The following is a 19,490-nucleotide window of genomic DNA, read 5'->3' as shown; positions in this document are numbered from 1 at the left end:
TTGGCTGCACTTTAGAGAAAAAGATCGTATGGAGGATGCATTGTCCAGTTCTTCACTTAAAGGCTATGGTTTGTAAAAATTAAAAAAAACAAACAAACCCCGATGACCCGCACACAATGAAGTGTGTAGATAAGAAGTAGATAAAAAAGGTACACATTCAGTTAAAAGAAATGCTACTTATGCATAATAATCTATATTAATAATGGTTCAAAATTCATCTGGAACTTGTAAACTGTGGCAGTTTACAACATAGAATGATCCAGAAGCAGGGGTGATGAAAACAGAACTGTCCAGACAACTGTCATTCAGGTACAAGAAATTCTAAATTACAATACATTTTTATCCAGACGCATAAGAAGCAACAGGAAAAAAAATACCCAGAAGCTGTTAGCATAGCATTACCATATGCAAGTCTATAGCTCTGAACTGCTTCAGGGCTGTTCTCATGCTCTGGTGTAGAAGGGACTCCAACAATGTGATCAAGATCATCCATCAGAAGAATGGATGGCTGTCTCCATGCTGCCTCTAGAAAAACTTCCTCCACTTTTTTTCGTATGTTTTCTAATCTTTTTCCTAAAACAAAAATACAATCTTAGTAACAAAACACAGCATGAAAAAAACTCAAACTTTGACTTTGATTTATTTCTTTGTGCTGGCAATGCAAAGAGCCTTAAAATGACTCTAAATGGGCAGCTAAAGATTCTCCTTTATGGGAGGAACCTTCAGCTGGCTATGCCAGTTCTATACGAACGCTCGCCTCCTCCCTTGGAATAGGGATCATACCGGGGGCAGAAGGGGGATTGGCCAGACACAGCCATTCAGCACAACAGGATCTTTAGTTTATACAACATCAGAGTAAACTAGAACAGTTTCAGAACTATATAAAGCCCAGGATTACAAGGAAAGGATAGTCAGTGGAAAAGTGGCAAAAAGCCATATTTGCCCTCCTACCCCTTATGATGCACCGAAGTCCTTCTGAACTCACAATAGAACCTGAATGTTGGTCAACAGAGACAACTAGCACAATTTGGTACATACAACAATTAGAAATTGTCAATACTACTGTAGTTCAGCAAGCACTGATAATTTAATAATACCTTCAGAAGAATGGCAGGTTTTATAGTTCACCATCACCTGGTTTCAAAAATGCCCAATGAAACTATATATAAAGAATATTTATTTTAAATGTTTTCTTTTTTAAAAAGTTATTTTTCATCAGATGGACAAAGTCATTACATTAGATCTATAAAATTCGTAAAAATATTAAAATTTCTAGGCCAAACTTGAAATTAGAAACTAAAGGCTATGCTATACAATGTGAAATTTGTAAATTCCTTAACATACAAAAATAATTAGTTCTCACTAATTTGATATACTTTCACCTGTTCCATGAGAAAGAGTATAGATATAATTATACTCAACTACTTTTGTTCTAGCCAGCACAGAGAAAAACTATATAGTCCAACTTTCTTTCTGTCTTTCTTTCTTAGTAATGGGGACTAACCATTGAGGTTGTGGTTGAACTCTGGGAAGGAGATGTTGCTTACCCTGTACAGTAGCTGGAGTTCTTCAAGATGTGTGTCTCTATGGGCTGCGCATGTGCCTTCACTCGGAAATTTTTGGCAGCAGTTTCCATTCAGTTCATTTATGTGCCATAGTTAGCCTTGTGCCCCATACCAAGGGTATATGCAGGTGCAACAGATGAACCGCCTTCAGTTCCTTCTCCATTGCAAAGTCCCACAGAGATAAAATACTATGTAGCAGAGGGGATGGAGGGTGAATAGTGGAGCGTCCATAGGGACACACATCTCCAAGAACTCCAGCTACTGCCGAGGGTAAGCAATCTCTCCTTCTTCAAGTAGCATCCCTATGGCTGCTCCACTTAAGGGATAGCTCAGTGGTTTGAGCATTGGCCTGCTAAACCCAGGGTTGTGGGTTCAATCCTTGAGGGGGCCATTTAGGGATCTGGGGCAAAAATTGGGGATTGGTCCTGCTTTGAGCAGGGGGTTGGACTAGGTGACCTCCTGAGGTCCCTTCCAACCCTATGATTCTATGACTCCTGAGCAGTGCCCCCTGAAGGAGATGGGAGCTTCAGAACTCAATCTGGAACTGTTTCTAGAACTGCAGAACTAAAGGCAGCATCTGCCTGAGAAGCATTCACTAGGGTATAACAGTCTGGAGGTGTGGATCGAAGTTCATGTAGCAGCTCTGCAGATTTCTGTTATAGGGTAATCTTTTAGCAGGACAAAGGATATGGACTGAGATCTGGTAAAATGGGCTATGATCATGAGTAAGGCTGCGAGTTTGTCACGGAGGTCACGGATTCCGTGACTTTCCCTGACCTCCGTAGCGACTGGTGTGCCTGGATCAGGGACAGCCGAGGCAGCCCCTGCGCAAGGTGCAATGGCTGCTGCTGCAGTTTGGGCCCCGTGGTTCCAGTCTCGGGAACCGCAGCCAATGGAAGCTGCGGAGGTGGTACCTGCAAGCAGAGGCAGCGCGCAGAGCTGCCTGACCACGCCTCTGCCTAGCAGCTGAGTGAGGGGTATGTCGCCACTTCCGGGGAGCTCCCCAGGTAAGCGCCGCCCAGAATCCACCTCACCTCATCCTGTGCCCCAATCCCCTGCCCCCTCCCACGCCCAAACTCTGCTGCTGCTGCTGCTGGGGGGAGGGGAGGTGCAGAGCCAGGCAGGGAGCCTACCGGCCCTGCCAACCCCTCCTCCCAGCACCAGCGGGGGTTTCGGGCCACTGCCTGCCCCCTCCCAGCACCAGCAGGGGTCCTGGGCCGCACGCTGCTGCCCGCGCGCCCCCCAGCACCAACATGGGTCCCAGGCCTCAGGCTGCCACCTGCCCCCGCTAGCACCTGGGCCACCCTCCTCCAGCACCTGTGGGGGCTCCGGGCAGCTCCCTCCCTCTCCCCCCCAAGTTTTAGTCACAGGTATTTTTAGTAAAAGTCATGGACAGGTCACGGCTGTGATTTTTTTTTTTTAACTGCCCGTGACTTGTCCGTGATTTTTACTAAAAATACTCGTGACTAAAACATAGCCTTAATCTTGAATAGGCATGGCACGTTAGTGACTTCTTAGCATGAGAAAATACAAGTGGAAACCCAGTTAGAAAGTCTCTCGGTAGACACTGGTGTACCTTAAGTTCTGTCTGCAAGAGATACAAATAGCTTCAGAAGTTGAAAAAGGTTTAGTCCTGTCCAAATAGCATGCCATTACCTTCCCCCACCCCCGCTCTCCTGCTGGTAATAGCTCATCTTAAGTGTTCACTCTCGTTACAGTGTGTATGGTAACACCCATTGTTTCATGTTCTCTATGTATATAAATCTCCCCACTGTATTTTCCACTGAATGCATCCGATGAAGTGAGCTGTAGCTCACAAAAGCTTATGCTCTAATAAATTTGATAGTCTCTAAGGTGCCACAAGTACTCCTTTTATTACCTTCCTAATATTCCAAAGCATGGAGGGCAGCATCTTCCCCAGTTTGATAGGGTTTAGGATAAAATATGGGGAGTTGAATAGTCCGATTTATATGAAAGTCTGAACTGACTTTAGGTAGGAACTGTAGATGTAGCCAGAGGGACACATCATCTTTGAAGAAAACAGTACAGGAGGGTCAGCCATCAAAGCCCCTAGCTCACAAAGGCATTTTCCTAGAAAGGTGTAAAAGCATACAGGTAGCTGTTGGTTTAAAGGGAGGTTTTGTCAAATTGAGAACTAGGTTCAAGATCCGGGTTGGGGTGGGCTCCCTGACATGTGGGAAAAGGTTTGATAACTATTTGATAAATCCAGAAGTTCCGAGGTGAGAAAACACACAGGACTTTTCTACAGGTGAATGAAACACTGTGGTGGCTGCCAGCCGGACTTCAGTGGAGCTCAATGAGAGACCTCCCTTTCTTCGGTGTACTCTAAAGTATTCTAAAACTTCCGAGATGGGAGACAGGTGTTGGTGCGTGCACCCATGGTAAAATCTTTTTCATTTCTGAAGGTAAGTTTTCCTGGTGGATTCCTTTCTATTGTTGAGCAGGACCTCTTGCACCTCCCCAGAACAGGAGAGCTCTACCTCTGACAACCCATCCATGTAGCAGGCTTTGAGTCAGAATTTTGAGATAGGGGTGAAGAATGTTCCCCCTGTCCCACAATAGAAGGCTGGGCATCAGTGGTAGATTGATAGCCATTTGAGAGGAGCGGTGAAGGATATAAGGGAACCATACTTATCTTGGCCAGGTTGGTGCAATCAAAATGCCTGTGGCTCTGTCCTGTCTGATTTTGTTCGGGTCCCTGAGGATTAGCAGCGCTGGAAGAAAGACATACAGAAGATTCTTCGACCAGAAGAGGAGAAAGTCATCCCACAAAGAATGATGACCCAGACCTCCCCTTGAGCAGAAGTTCATGAATCTTCAGCTGGCAACAATGGCAAAGAGATCTATCACTGGAAAATCCCAGGTGAGAGAAATATCTTTCTGAGTATGGATTTGTCGAGTTCCCACTTGTGATCCCATGTGAAATGTCTACTAAGGTCATTGGGTATAGAATGTTGATGTGAACGGTGGACTCCTGTGTGGTCCACCTTCTCTGTACTGTGTGATCGTGTAGGTGAACTCCCTATATGAAGAGGAACATGTCCAAAACAATTGTAACGGCAAGAAGACAATGTTTGAAAGGAACCCCTGAACACATCTTGTCTGGATTCTTCCACCAGTTAAGGAAGACTAACCCACTTTGAGGGGCAGAGCTAAACTTGTTCACACAATCCCTGTTGGGGATATCGACTGACCGGAGCCAGGATTGGAAGCAGTGCAGGTGCAAGCAGGCATATAAAGTGACGAAGGTGAACACTGCCATGACCTGAGGCACTGACTTGAGGACTTAGTTGAACTCATGCAAATTAGCTGTGTCAGGGTGAGGAATCTGTCCCTTGGTAGACAGGCTCTAGATGCTGTAGCATCCGAGTGACTCCAATAACCTCTATCTGCTGTACTGGTAAGAAGAAGGACTTTGTGCTGCTGAGCTGAAGACCAAGCCTTGCAAATAGAGAGATGGCATTAAAACTCAGGTTTGAACTTTTTCCTGTTCTGTTGGAAATAAACTTCTCCCATGAACGGTAGAAATGGAAGAGACAACCCCCAAAAGGTGGGAGGATAGACTGGGTAGGATGGTGTGGCATCTAGTCCAGATTGTGGGAATGTTCATGGTCCTCAACCAATGCATCAGAAGGAAAGTTTCACAGATGACGTTTGTTGCGTCAACAGGGCAGTACTCGTGTAGGGTGTTCCTTTCTGCCATCTGGGTCCCTTCTCAGGTGGCTCAGGTACTCAGGTGGTAGGTGGAAAACTGGGATAGGTGGTACCCTTGATTCGGCTGGGACCTACTGAACCTCCTTTTGTTTGTAGGTGCACATATCCAACACGTCAAGTGTTGCTCTAGAATACTTCAAGGAATGTACGGACTCATCTGTGGTCTCGCTGAATACTTTGAGGCCATTAAAAGGGAGGTCCTTTCCAGTGTCTTGGAAACCTGAGGATTGCAGCCACCATGGCTGTGGAGATGGAATGAGCTGCCATGTCCGTTGCATCAAAAGAAGCCTGTAAAGTCATCTTGGCCAAGCGATAGCGCTCATTAATGATAGCCTGAAATTGCTGCCTGTGTTTCTGGGGAGATGCTCTCTAAAAGACTTCATATAGATTTCACAGAGTTTATGTGATTATATTTTGGGAGTATCACCTGATTATCCACGTTTCTAAACTGCAGGGTGGCAGAAGAATAGCTCTTGTTAACAAATGCATCTAAATGCTTTTGGTCCTTGTTATCTAGAGTAGCCTTTGAAATGGTGTGCCTGTTCTGTTCATTGATTGCATCTGCAATTAGGGAGTTAGGGGTGGGTGAGAAAATACAAATTCTGAGCCCCTAGCCAGGGCATGGTATTTTTTAATTCACCCTCTTCGCTGTTGGGATGGCAGTGGCAAGAGTTTGCCCAATTGTTTTGGCAATTCCAACAGCACCGCAAGCACAGGCAGGGCCACCTGTGATAAAGATGGTGTATGTAGAATGTCCCATAATTTAAGCTAGGTTTCTTGGACTTCTTCTACTGGAATTCAGAGCACATCTGTCACTCCCTTCATCCAGTCCTGGAACTGTTTGAAGTCATCCGTGTTAGATGGAGGAGGCATAACTGCTTCACATGGAGAGAATGATAAAATATCTGTCTGAGGAGTAGCCTCCTCCTCATCCCTCCTTTCTTGCTCCTCAAATGTTTCCTCCTGCAGAAGGAATTGCTAAGGAGGGATAGATGGAAGTAGGGACCACGGTCTCTGATGTTCTGCGTGAGTGTTAGGTGCCTTAGAAAATTGCTGGTGATATAATGCCCAAAGGTTCAGGATGGCCACAGAAATGATCCATAAAGAAATGGGGTAGTTATCCAGGACTGGTCATACCAAGAAGGGTGTTGAATCAGCTGACATCATGAAGGCAGTGCAATGTCCCTATACTGAACATCTTCAGGAGAATCAGTTTGGGTAAATAGACATGAAAGCTCTGAGCTGATATTTGAGAGTCTGAAGAGCTCTCGTCTACATAGTGTGATGGCAGAGCAGATGACAGTGGAGTGATGATCTGCTTGTCTGGCCATGTGGGTACTGGGGAATCATAAGGTACTGGTGAAAGGTGGGGTATTAAAGATAATGCAGGCTGTGGTACTTGGAGTCTAAACGAGCTCACCAGAGGAGTCTCAGGCTCATCTGAGACAAATTAAATCCCTGGAGAATCTGAACTCTTGCGATACTGGGTGGGCTGGGCTACAGACTTGGTAAGCTCCAGATGTAGAAGACTGAAGCACCTATGTTGGCTGAACCGTTGGTCAAGATACTGATGCACAGTTGGTGCGGGTGGTTTCAGCTTCTTAGGTGAAAGATCTTTAGCTCTACTACTCTGCTCATGCTTCAACAGTACATTGAGCACTGGGACAAGACTAAAGACAAGCTGAGACTTAAACAAGCTCAAGCTCGATCTGGAAGCCTCAGTACCAGGACTGCTTGAAGCCTCCACAGAAACCTTTGAAAGGCACAACGTTTGCAGTATAATAGGTCTTTTAGAGGAGCATTCTCTCTGAGAAGATTTCACAGATCTCCTAGACAGAGTCTTCTCTGCATCTGTAACAGGTCTCTCTCTCTCAAAGCTCTGGAGGGTGAGTGAGCTGCAGATGATAAGAGAGGGTTATGGTCATTTGGAGCATGCTGGAAATTGTGGGTCTCCAGGGCAGGGTCGGAAGCCAGGCAGAGGGAGAACTCCACCATTAGAAAATAGAGTTTTATTTCCCTTTACCTCCTAGAGCGGCTTTTGAAAGTCATGTAGCTCTTGCACTTAGTGGGCATGTGTGTATGCCAAGCAGTGCATACAGCGTAAAGGACTCCCAGCAAGTGAGACAACATTTGAAGCATGGAGACTCCAGCATACCCCAAAGACAAAATAGGCTTCATTAAACTACAAAAGAATAAAAATGAACTAGAAACTAGTTAAAAGGCAGAATTGTAAATGAACGCTACTGGATGCACTGTCTCAGGTGAGTGGTCAAAAGGGAACACAGGGCGGTTCATCTCTTGCAGCCTATATGCCTTTGGCTGAATGGACACTACTGATGAAAATCTCAGATTGAAGGTGGATGCACACATCAAGTGGAGCACCCACAGGGACACTACGTGAAGAAGCACAAAAAATTAGAAAAGCGTACATTTTGAATAAGCTTAAATGATGTAACTAGCAGAATGCAATGAAATTATAAAGGTGCTTACTGCCAGGTACCAAAATGCATTACAAAAACAATACAAAACATTTTAAAGAAAAGCCATGCAGCCCAAATAAATAGCTAGATCAAAGTTTTATAATACTGTAGATAACTTGAACATAATAAAATGATAAGTCCTGAATGCTTCCCTATCATTATAACAAATATTTGAGTGAAAAAATATGATCATAGTCATACCTCTTAAAGCCTTACAGTCAATTACTTCCACATGAGCATCCAATCTATCAAAGGCTTCTTTGCAGATGGCCTTCGCTAATGTTGACTTTCCACTTCCCTACAAAATAAATGTTGGGTAGTCTTCTAAAACAACATCCAGAGTAACAGAAACTACTTCTTTCTCTTTTTCTGTGGACTATTCCTCATGAAACACAGATGCTAAATAGACGGCTGGTGGCATACAGGGTGATTTTCATTCCTTGTAAGTAATAGTACCTAGTACAGGCCCAGTTCTGAAATCACTGGTAAAATTCTCACAGATTTCAATGGGTTCAGGATTTGCCATTAAACATGGAAATTATAACAGGAGAATCACTGAGAGTCAAATGTGTGAAGTGATATCATGCTAGTGTTTAAGAAAAAAATTATGATTTTTTTTCTGAATTCAAATAATTTGAAAATAAATGTTAAATAATGTTGAGGCATAAATGTCTACACATATTTGAAGGGTAAAAACACAGTGTGGAATAATCTTCCAAGGTAAATGATGGAAGCTCCAGCGTTAGGGGCATTTAAAACTTAGAAGGTACAAAACACTAAAATATAACAAGGAAATGATGCTGCAATGACAGGGGAGGTGGATTAGTTAATCAACAGCTCTTTTTCAACTCTATTCTCTGATTCCTTGTAGCAGAAAAGAAACAGGTTTACAATGCCTGTTTGGAGTATTAAAATTAAGGTAGTGCAAGAAAACTATTTTGGCATACAGCTAAAGAGTTGTAGAAAGGCACCTTTGCTCCTGTGAGCAGGACAGCTCCACTGCGCAGTCCCACAGCTATGGTAACTAGCTTTTGAGATAAAGGGCGTCCCAAGAGGCTGTGGGTTATGTGCTCAAAGGAGGATGTTCCTAGTTTACCCACTCCTCTGCAAAGTAAGGCAAAACAAATAAAACATTAGACAAGCTACGGCAGTCTCAGTACACTCAATCTAGGTAATAATAACTACCTGCATTTAGAATAGCATGCTTTCCATACATACTGAAAAACCCCAAGTGCTTCAGATGTTCAAGAAAATCTATGGCCCCCTTCAATTAGAACTCCTACACTACACAAGTGGCATAAAGGGGCATAGCTAGCCCTTGCAAAATATCCCCATCACATGTGGTTTTCCAACCAGTCAAGAACCACTGTAAAAGCTCTTCACCAGCCGCCTTCCCTATGCTGGCATAGAGGATGTGTCCAGGCATAAGAGATGTGTCCAAGGGTGTGGTCAGGAGAGGGTATAGCCAGAGCACACTACACTTTGGCTATTATACATTGGTGTAATAGCCTATAGAAAGCTATTACAAGCTGGCATAACTCAGAGCAGCCTGGGGATAACGAAGGTCCTTGACCTGGGCCAGAATTAGGGAAATACAAAATTGGCTTAAAGCTACCTTTATTCACCTCCTTTCCTAAACTGTTAACCACTTTTAACCTGACAGCACGCCTTTAAGATCCACAAACAAGCTAGCAGTTTTAGATTTCAACTTAAAGAAAATACATACTAAAAACAAAAAAGAAACATCTAGCAGTATAGTACCCCTTAACACTAGTGAGGCCCTGGTTTGGTACAGATTGAGGGAAGAGTGTCACCTAGTGAGTTATTAACACCGCTTCTGGGAGTACATAGCATGGCAAGGCATCTCCTTCCAGAGGCTTTTAATTTTTCACTCTGCTTTATTTTTCAGTATTGGGTAGCCCCAAGTAATTCTCGTAAACCAAACAAAATCCCAAATTCATAACACAAAAAGAAATACCTTTCCCTGCCCCTCTCTTGTGTGTTGTCTTATTATGCTGGCTTCTGGATGCCAGTCCTTCCACAAACAGCAGCTAATTAGGTTGTTTCCCTTATAGGGAGGCGAATAGCCTTCCACCCAGAAGAAGCCTTTTATCCCTGCTGCAGCTTGTTTCTCATCCCTTCTTCCTCTCTCACCGGAAGTGGGGTTTTTAAAAGGTCACCAGCAGCCCTTAATTGGACTCAGGTGTGTCTACTTAGTCTGTAGTAACCTCTTTTCAGGAAAAGGGCCTTCACCTTTCTAGGGCTGATATACCTGCTTTCCACCACTCTCCTATAATTGTCAGGTCTGACTTTGTTAAAGTAGGTTGTCCTTCAAGGCATCTCATCCAAGGATCTGATCCTGCAAACACTTTAGAACGTACATCACTCCAGTTGTGTAAGTAATCCCATTGACTACAATAAGGCTACTCACAAGAGCAAAATAAAGGTGTAAATAAGTAAGTGATTACATGATCAGGTCCCAAGTATTGTGTCAGCCTGCCCCAGTCCAAAGAGATGTCTAGTTACATTTTTCACAGAATTTTTAACAGCTAGCTAGTTTAGTTTTCCAGAAGCTGTGCATTTTCTAACATATCTGTCTCTTTTTCTTCTTCCCATATTTGACATTGTCAAAATATCTCACCCTAAACCGTTCAGTTTGTGGAAAGGAAGGATCTGGTCAGTATCATGTATAGTAGACTGTGTGTTGTCATCATCAGCCTTTGTAGGCATAGGATGTATAAGAACCTATAAAGAAAAAGAAAAAAAGTCAATATTTTAAAAATCAAATACACATTTACAAAAGAAAAGTACAAAACTGATTTGCAGCTTTTTGTAATTTGTTTGAAGAAAACATTGACTAAATGTTTTGATGAAGCTATACTTGTATGAAAGACTCACATATTGATAAAATGGTGTAGATGAAAGCTTCATTCAAACTAGCTAAAGAGGGTAATTATCTCCCAATTATCAATCTAATTCTTCTTGTAATATATAAGGCCCATTTGGATACTAGTGCTAACATGTTTACAACATGCCTAATCTTGGACATAGTCTTCTGATAATGATGTGGTTCTGTGGCAGCAGTAATAAGGATAAACTTCTATTTTACTTTTAGTGAACAACTTTGCAGAGCACCAGGACAGTTTTCTTCACTGCTTCTGTCACACAACTGATCAATATAAAAAAATTAGCTCATTACCAGCAACAATAGTGGGGTATGCTAACACTGGAGACTCAGATCTCAACTCAACAAGCAGTTTAGGAAAGGGAATGCTTCCCCTAAAAGAAGAGGCTGTGGGGGGTTACGGGGAAAGGGAGAGACGCAGGACACGGAAGCAGTTTGAGAGCAAGAGCACGGCATGAACTGGGACAGGTGTGGATAGAAAGCAGCCCTCACATTTGATTGAATAAGCCATTAACACCTCCCCACTTCACATGTTCCAGACAGTACAGTGGCTTGGGTATCAAAGGGGGGGGGGGGGGAAAAAAGGTGAAATAGGTATTTAAGGCAATTAAATATGAAGAGTGGAATTTTCAAAATTGCTCAGTGTTGGCCTAATTCTGCTCCCATTGAATTTAGTGGGAGTTCGACCATTGACTACAGAATTCAGGGACATTGTTACAGAATTTAGGTCCAAAATACTATGGACTATGTGGAGTCTTAGCAAAGCCTCATTCTATAAGGCAGGGATCGGCAACGTTTGGCACGTGGCCCGCCAGGGTAAGCCCCCTGGTGGGCCGGGCTGGTTTGTTTACCTGCTGCGTCTGCAGGTTCGGCTGGTGGCAGCTCCCACTGGCTGCGGTTCGCCGTTCAAGGCCAATGTGGGCTGCAGGAAGAGACACGGGACGAGGGATGAGCTGGCTGCGGCTTCCCGCAGCCCCCATGGGCCTGAAGCAGCAATCCGCAGCCAGTGGGAGCCGCGATCGGCCAAACCTGAGGACATGGCAGGTAAACAAACCAGCCTGGCCTGCCAGGGGGCTTACCCTGGCGGGCCACATGCCAAACGTTGCCGATCCCTGCTATAAGGTAACACATGAGATGTGCATATATGGTGATGAACACAGGCCCTACAACGTTAAATTACTCAATAATTGAAACAGACACATATGATATATGGTTAATTATATTTTTCACCAAATGTAACAGAATTTAAGTTACTTGATACCTGATACTATGTGATATTTACTTGTATATTTGTCTTCTGCAGCAAATTGGGACCCAACATAAAAATATTCTCCGATTTATTTTCTTGAGCGTGAGAAGGATGTACCACACTAAGGACAAACTCTTCCATTCCTGTGGAAACACACTGAACAACTATCAAGATTTCAAATTAACTCTATTTTTCTTCAGCACAAGATGAACCCAGTAATATTTTATTTTTAAATAAATGTAATCTAAAATGAATTAATTAAACTAAGATCACTGTTAAAGATTGACTTACATCTAGAATTTAAATGGAAGGAAGCATCTGTTATGGCCCTCAGTATACAAACACCATTTTTAAAAAGAAATGTTGGCTAAGGAGACTTCATAATACAGTGAGAATACAGACAGTTTTTCTTACCTTCTTTAACAACTAGTTGTATATGATGTGTGTCTGTCATTATCCAGGGAAGATCAACAGTAGTGGTATCCTCCAACCATAAACTAAAAGCAGATTTTATGTCATCTTCACTTATGTCTTTATGCTAAACAGGAAAATGGGGGGGGGGGGGAGGAAGGGTGACTTTATTAAGGCTGTTCCCTTCCAAATGATAACTCTTCAGCAAAGATGGTATTTGTTCCTAATGGTAGCTCACAGGTGGAAAAAGTTCTAATGGCATTGTTCATTCATAACCCTAAGTCCTGTTACATCCCCAGTTTCCAACAACCTATTTTTGTTGGGTACACATATGACTCCCGTTACCATAATGTCGGAACACCTCACAATCGCTAACATATTTATCCTCACAACATACCTGGGAGGGAGGGAAGTTCTATTACCTCATTTCACATATGGGGAACTGAGGTACAGAGAGATTAAATATCTTGCCCAAGGTCACACAGGAAGTCTGTGGCACAGCAAGGAATCGAAACTGGGCCTCTTCAATGCCATGCTAGCCCGTTAACTACTGGAGCATCCTTCCTCTAGGAGATCAACAGAGATCTCTTTGGGAAGGGAGGAAGCACTGTTCAGAAAGGAAAAAGAGGATCCCTACCATATTATTCACCCAATTTTCTACTTTTCTCTTTGCTTCCTTTGGGAACTAAAAAAACTTGAGCTGAAGTAGAAAAGAAAGAAAGGAAGAACTCCATATTAAATTTATATAAGATCACATAAAATTACTTTATATTTCTTTAGTTTACTGCCTTCAAGATATTTATTTTACACCTAGGTACAAAAACCTCAGGTTTAATTTCTACTTAGTTCAACCATGCACCCTGCAATCAACTATTTACAGAAAAAAGCAGTATTTATTAAACTGACAGATTTCAACCATGGTATATTTTAAAATATAGTAAAAAAGCAAAGCAAAATTCAGTCCATTTGTGGATAAAGAACACCAGATGCATATGAAAACTCTGTGCCTATTATAGATTAGTACTACATGTTTTGTGGAGCAACTAAAGTGCAAAATGACCACACAAGTGTCACAGCAAAAAAACCCAACATATTGCACATAATGAACTAACCCAGTGAAGACACATTTGCTTTGTTGAAGAGTAGCAATGGGTGGACAGTGAGAGTTGACATTAAATAGTTTTTTGTTGGCATAGATTTGCAATGAGAACAATGGGTGTGGTTCAGTTGAGGGAGGATAGAGGGGTTCAAATATTTACTTCACTACTAAATTTCTAGCAGAAGGAAAAAAGCAAAGATAATTCAGAGTAAAACTTAAATCACCAAATTAAAATGTATTAATATGCCTTAACTATCTTATTTAGAAACTCTCCCCAGGTATTACCTGCTAGAGGAGCATAAGAGCTTCTTCTGAAAGGAGACTTAGGAATGAAGTTCCAGCCTCAGCAGTGGGTTTCTTTGCCTTTGTAGGTTTAAAGCTGGACTATACAGATTCACACCAACTGAGGATCTGGTCCAATATTTCTTCTGTAAATCACTTTTATTTTGTAATGGCAGTCTTATCTATGTGGGACATTGTCAAGGAGAAAATGTTGCTTGTGTCCTAAGCTGAAGTGGGAACCATACTATTCTTGCTATGTAATGCTTTCTAATGCAGTATTATGTAATTAGGTACAACAATATTCACAATATAATTTTGGGACTTGGCCCTGTAAACCCTTACCAACATATGTGAGTAGCTTTTAACTTCTTATGCCTCACAGACATATAGGTTTGCAGGATTTGCCCCTTATACTATATAGCGATATTTTATGAAAACTGTGTCAGAACACACTTTACAGAGTAAATGTTTTTATTTATAAACACACACACAGCCTACACCAGGTGGCTCAGGGTCCTGCACATAATGAGTAATATTTAATTACATTATGAACATGGAAAATACCAATGTGTTAAACAGAAGGAAAGAGAAATTATGAAGGAAAAGCAAAGGAGAAGAGAGATGTTTTCACATGTGATTTGAAAACGTATGGAGACTTGATGAAGTGACCACTGCGACATACTACTGGTCTAGTGGTTAAAGGAGACGAAGAGTCCGAACTTATAGGCTCTATTCCTCAAACACTGTATGACCTTGGGCAAATCACTTTATTTTCATAAAATAGAAAATCTGTATTCAATACACTGTAGAATGAGTACTGTAAAACCTCCCAAACACAAAAGGGTGCTGTGAGGTTTAATTACTTGACATTTATAATCCTTTGATGAAAGGTGATTCAAAAGTATGAAGTAATATTACTGTACAAAGTTTCATTTACATAGATGGACAAGTGTTTCACTGATTTAGATATTACTTTAAATCATAACATTGTATTTATTGGAGGGGAAATTGCATTGGAATAATGTGTATTTTAAATATTAGTCTAATGTGATTTGAAGCTCCCAAATTATCACCTGACAAATAAAAAACAAACCAAGACTGGTAAATCTTAACCAGAGCAACACTATCACTGCTTAAACGTATGCAAAATGACAATGATACTAAGAACGCCAACTCACTAAATTCCTTTTGGGTTGTAATCTAAGAGATGCTGGAATTTTAGGGACTGAATCCACTGACTTAATTCTGACCGTTGCATGCATTTCTATATGTATTCTCTTTCTCAGGCAATCTGGAATCTGAAATATATACATTTAAAACAAAAAGTAAAGAGAAAAGATGGTCACACAGCAGAAATTGGTTACAATATCCCACAATATCAATATCCATTGAAGTGTATCCATCAATAAAAGCATTTCCATTACATTTGATCATCAGCCTGACTTGACTAGTTGTAATTTGCAACAGAATTTAAGGGGAAACCATTCTATTTCCAGTTGTACTCAAATCCTCTTCACACACTCTCCTCCTAATTGCCTCTTTTATTCTTTGTGGAAATAGTTGTTAAAACTTGTTGACCAGGGCTCTGAAATTCTTAGCTGCATTTTTATTTATTTATTTATTTAGCAGTGTGTATGTATTCTGAGATCCAGCTGGAGATTCCTATTAAGGTTTTCAGTGGTTTAACTGTGAATTTATTTTTATTAATATAAAATAATTTATTTTAAACAAACGTTTTTTTTTTTAAAAGAAAAGGAATTTCTTTAATTAAAAGTTTTAAAAAATTACTAAAATTATACATCAACTGCACAATGCTATGATATGTAATACTATCACTTCTTAGTTTGTTGAAGGCTGGAGGCCAGAGCACACCAGAAAGGCATGAGTATGTGATGTAATCACATTCCTTGTTATATGTAATATGTATGGACACACAGATAGTTTCAGATTCTCTGGAATACTATAGCTACAAGCAGACTGTTAAGGCACACAGTATAAATAAGTCACAAATTCCAGAAAATCTTTAAAAAGATGCTGGAGAACTTCCTCATTTTTGCTGTAGAACTGCCACAGAGCTGTGGAGACCCAGCCTACGTTGTACCTTTCAGAGGGCTACTGCTGGGTTTGAGTAGTCCAGAACAGGACAAATTAGCAAAGAACAGCTACACTTGATATTATCTATTTTATTTTAGTCTACCTTACTTAAAATATTTATGTTTACAAAATCTACTCTATACAATTTTACACTAATCAAGCAACCCCAAAGTTATCTTATTAAAAACCCAAAAGCAACTGTATTCAGACTAACCCAAACTCTTCCAACATGCATGGCTTCCACACTGCTGTCATATTTTATGACACTCTCTAGGTCTTCAAATCCATTCCATACTATCCGCACGACAGACATTTCATTGGATTCTTGACTGATATTAGAGCCATACTGGTTTCTGTCTTCTGTGCTGGACATTTGCTTTTGCTTCTCAAATGGTAGATTCTGCTTTGCTTCTCGATGGCGCTGTCTTGGGGAGCGAAGCTTACTGATCTTCCCATAAGACACTTTAATATTGGGATCTAGATCAACAAACTCCAGATTCCATGGAAAAACATGAACAGTATTTTTCTGAAATGCCTTTGTGGCTGATGTGCTCTGTACACTAGGAGGCTGGGACTGACATACTCTGAAAATAGAGTCCATATGAATCAAGTTTAATAGCTCATCTTTGAATGCACTCATTTCACTCATACCACAGGAAATCTGTTTCTGCTCAGGAGAGCGAGAGAAAATGCTCCCGATAAAATTCCATACGTTTGGCAGGACATTTGAGCCAAATGTCTCTTTTGCATCTGGCTTACACTGTTCAAGGACACCTGGATTTAAATGAGGTTCTTTGGCCAAAGGTTCCTTTATTATTTCTCCTTGATCCATGTTACTTTTAATAAATCTTTCATGTAAAGAGTCACTTTTTGAGGAAGGCAGATTGGTGGTGTTTTCTTCAAGCTGGCGTGTTTTTGGACATACAAAAAGCTGTGTGCGAGGTTCTAGTCTCCCATAAGAAGCAGGTGGCTTTAGTGTACCTGCAATTAAACAAAAATCATCAGTACATTTATCCACCCTTGTTAAAGGCTCTCTGTAGCATTGTATGAAATGCTTCCATCACCACTTACCAATTCGAATGTAAATATGAGTATTCTGCTCAACCCACACTGGGAAGATGGCTTTTGGAAATACTATTCGAATCTGGTCAAGAAGATGTCTTTCAAGAGAGGAAGCATGCAGCTCCTAAAGATAATTTTGCATAATTAGAAATCAAATACTTCACATTACATTTTGCATTTGTTTTAAGATACAAACTGTATATCCCTATATAAAATCAAATTTGAATTATATACATGTAATGTACAGGAAACAGTGCCTTGAGGAGAAATGGAACAGGTTGGGGGCAGGGGAATGCTTATCGTGAGTAACAAAAGTATGAGAGCAATTTAAATGTTTTTATTACCAGTATTTCCCAATCATCTGCAGAGAGGGGTTCCACTTCTACTTGCTGACAGGATAAGGCTTGGGAGCATGGCTCAAGGAATATCTGGCAGACAATAACACTTTTAAAAAAAATGTTTAGCCTCTGATAGTTACAAAAAGAAAAAAGTTAAATCTTTAAGTAATTTGAAAGAATTAAGTCTGTTTCACTGTATACTTTGGACGATTAAAATTACTTGCCTTTTAAATTACACTAGCTATACCACTTAACACAGCATGAAGCTTCAATATGTTACTCCTGAGGGAATTCTGCACCAAAAAATTAAAAATTCAGCGCCAAAAAAAAAATTCTGCACATTTTTTTGTCAATAAATAACTGTGGAAGCTCCACTGGGGAGCACAGGCCACTGCTGTACAAAGTGGGACATCACCCTGCAGCCCTCCCTCCCCACAGGACAGGGACTTGGTGGTAAGGCTGCACCCAGACCCTGACACAATGCAAGGGCCAGGCCTACCCCAGAAACACCCGAAAGCCCTGCCCCTCTGTGCCAGGCACACCAGGTGTGGGCAGGCAGGCTCAGCCAACCAAGATCCAAGTGTGGAGGGATCCAGGTGAGGGGGTTCTGTGTGAGGCAATCCGGGTATGGGCAGCTCAGTGGGGGAGATGGATGCATAGGGGATTGTTGCGGGGTTCTGGGTGCAAGGGCAATGAAATTCTGCAGGGGAGCCGGATGAAGGTGGCTGGGGCTTGGCAGATGGAGTATGGGTGAGTGGGTCTGGGGCTTGACAGGAGGGTCTGAGTGTGGGAGGGCTCTTTGGGGTGGTCCAGGTGCAGGGGAGGGCTCATCAGGTTGGGGGAATCAATGGTCCTGCTTAATGGGGGAGCCCCTGCTGCTGAGGGGACACAGCATTCCGGGCTCCTGCTTCCCCCCCGTCCCTATCCCCTTTCCTCTCCCCACTGCCCTGTGCATCTATCCTCCTCCTCTCACTCCCACATCCCCCTCCCTTATCCTACCCCCCTTCTTTCCCCATTGTTTCTTCCTCCCAACCCAGCACAAAACCCTCATTTCCCCCACCCCACCCCTCTTGCCCTGCCCCACCACAGACACTCATACTAGTACAGAAAACAGGAAGGCTCCCAGCACAGAGAATGGGGAGCATGACCAGCACTAGGACCCAGAAGGCAGCATCCAGCTGCAGAGTCAGCAGCTGGAACTGAACCCTCCTTCAGCCAGGAAGCTCCGCACTCCCAGAAGTGGCAGCACCCCTGCCCAGCGTCCCCAGTCCTCTCCCGCCCCCTGTGGTTGCTGGCCCTTACCCTAGGCTAGCGCTCTCAGCCCCCTGGGCCCCAGAGCACCAGGCAGCATGGCCCCAACCTTCCCAGGCTGTGCCACTGGGCCCAACCCCTGGTCGGCATGCTTCAGCCGCACCCGGAGGATTGGTGGTGCCACACGGCTCCGGGGGCGCACTGTGACCCCCCAGCCTGCCTGCCCCAGCGAACAGCAGGCAGGCTGAGGTCTGGGGATGGAGCATGGGCGGGGGATCTCAGGCTGTTTGGGAAGGCAACACCTTCCTGTGCCTACGATACCCACTGCCCATGCTGGAAAACACGAGGGTACGTGACCACTTTTGCGGCTTCCCTTTGCTTCCCCATCATTTTCTGCTGGAAAGCTAAGAAATCTGCGGAGGGACCTGAATTACATGCTTGCACAGTGTTGCAGAATTTTCCCAGGAGTAAAATATAGTACGTGATTTCTTTTGTGCCATGTTTAGACTATAGATCCCCGCATTCCCCTATAATCAACACAGCAGGTACAAAGTGAAAAGAAGTAGCAACATCAATAAAAGCATTAGTTGATTAAATATCAATCAAGTTTCAAAGCATACCAAGAACACAGCAATCACCATAGAGGTTACAGAAGTATTTTTAAAAACCTAACTAAAACCAAACAAAAACAGAGCACAGTTTCTAAATACATGTTTCTGAAATTTTGAATTAGCCTAAAAATATAGTGGAATTTGGAAAGCTCAAAAGTATAAATAACTGTATACAGTTATATAAGGCAGAAGCAGTTATCCACTTGTAAGGAAAAATTACAGTTTTATGAGTGGGCTCACAGAAGTATCACTTCCACAGCACAACTTTCAGGAATTGGTCATCTCATTGGTATGAGCTGATCATCAGGAAGAATGCTGGGACCTGATGTAGCTCAGGGAGAAGCAGATTGCTTCAGAGAAGCCAGTCAGTACAGAAGAAAATAAAGGGTGATTTTTACCAAAAGTTCC

The 19,490-nt window shown here is 42.4% G+C and overlaps 1 protein-coding gene across 2 annotated transcripts in view; it reads right to left on the bottom strand.

The window, feature by feature from the left end:
- Nucleotides 1-19,490, bottom strand: part of PEX1 (peroxisomal biogenesis factor 1) — a 54,614-nt gene that overhangs the window by 24,595 nt on the left and 10,529 nt on the right. For both annotated transcript variants that reach the window (XM_077808102.1, XM_077808101.1), the window contains exons 3-12: nucleotides 17,227-17,310; nucleotides 16,892-17,006; nucleotides 16,035-16,801; nucleotides 14,905-15,024; nucleotides 12,349-12,472; nucleotides 11,968-12,077; nucleotides 10,422-10,525; nucleotides 8,752-8,884; nucleotides 7,982-8,078; nucleotides 403-573 (exon numbers count right to left, since the gene is read on the bottom strand). In XM_077808102.1, the coding sequence (XP_077664228.1) occupies nucleotides 403-573; nucleotides 7,982-8,078; nucleotides 8,752-8,884; nucleotides 10,422-10,525; nucleotides 11,968-12,077; nucleotides 12,349-12,472; nucleotides 14,905-15,024; nucleotides 16,035-16,801; nucleotides 16,892-17,006; nucleotides 17,227-17,310 (1,825 nt within the window). The remainder of the gene's footprint in view (nucleotides 1-402; nucleotides 574-7,981; nucleotides 8,079-8,751; nucleotides 8,885-10,421; nucleotides 10,526-11,967; nucleotides 12,078-12,348; nucleotides 12,473-14,904; nucleotides 15,025-16,034; nucleotides 16,802-16,891; nucleotides 17,007-17,226; nucleotides 17,311-19,490) is intronic.

The sequence above is a fragment of the Eretmochelys imbricata genome, chromosome 2 (genome assembly GCF_965152235.1).
Source record: "Eretmochelys imbricata isolate rEreImb1 chromosome 2, rEreImb1.hap1, whole genome shotgun sequence".
NCBI lineage: Eukaryota > Metazoa > Chordata > Testudines > Cheloniidae > Eretmochelys > Eretmochelys imbricata.
The sequence above is the reverse complement of the archived record's forward strand: the minus strand, read 5'-3'. Positions and strand labels throughout refer to the sequence as shown.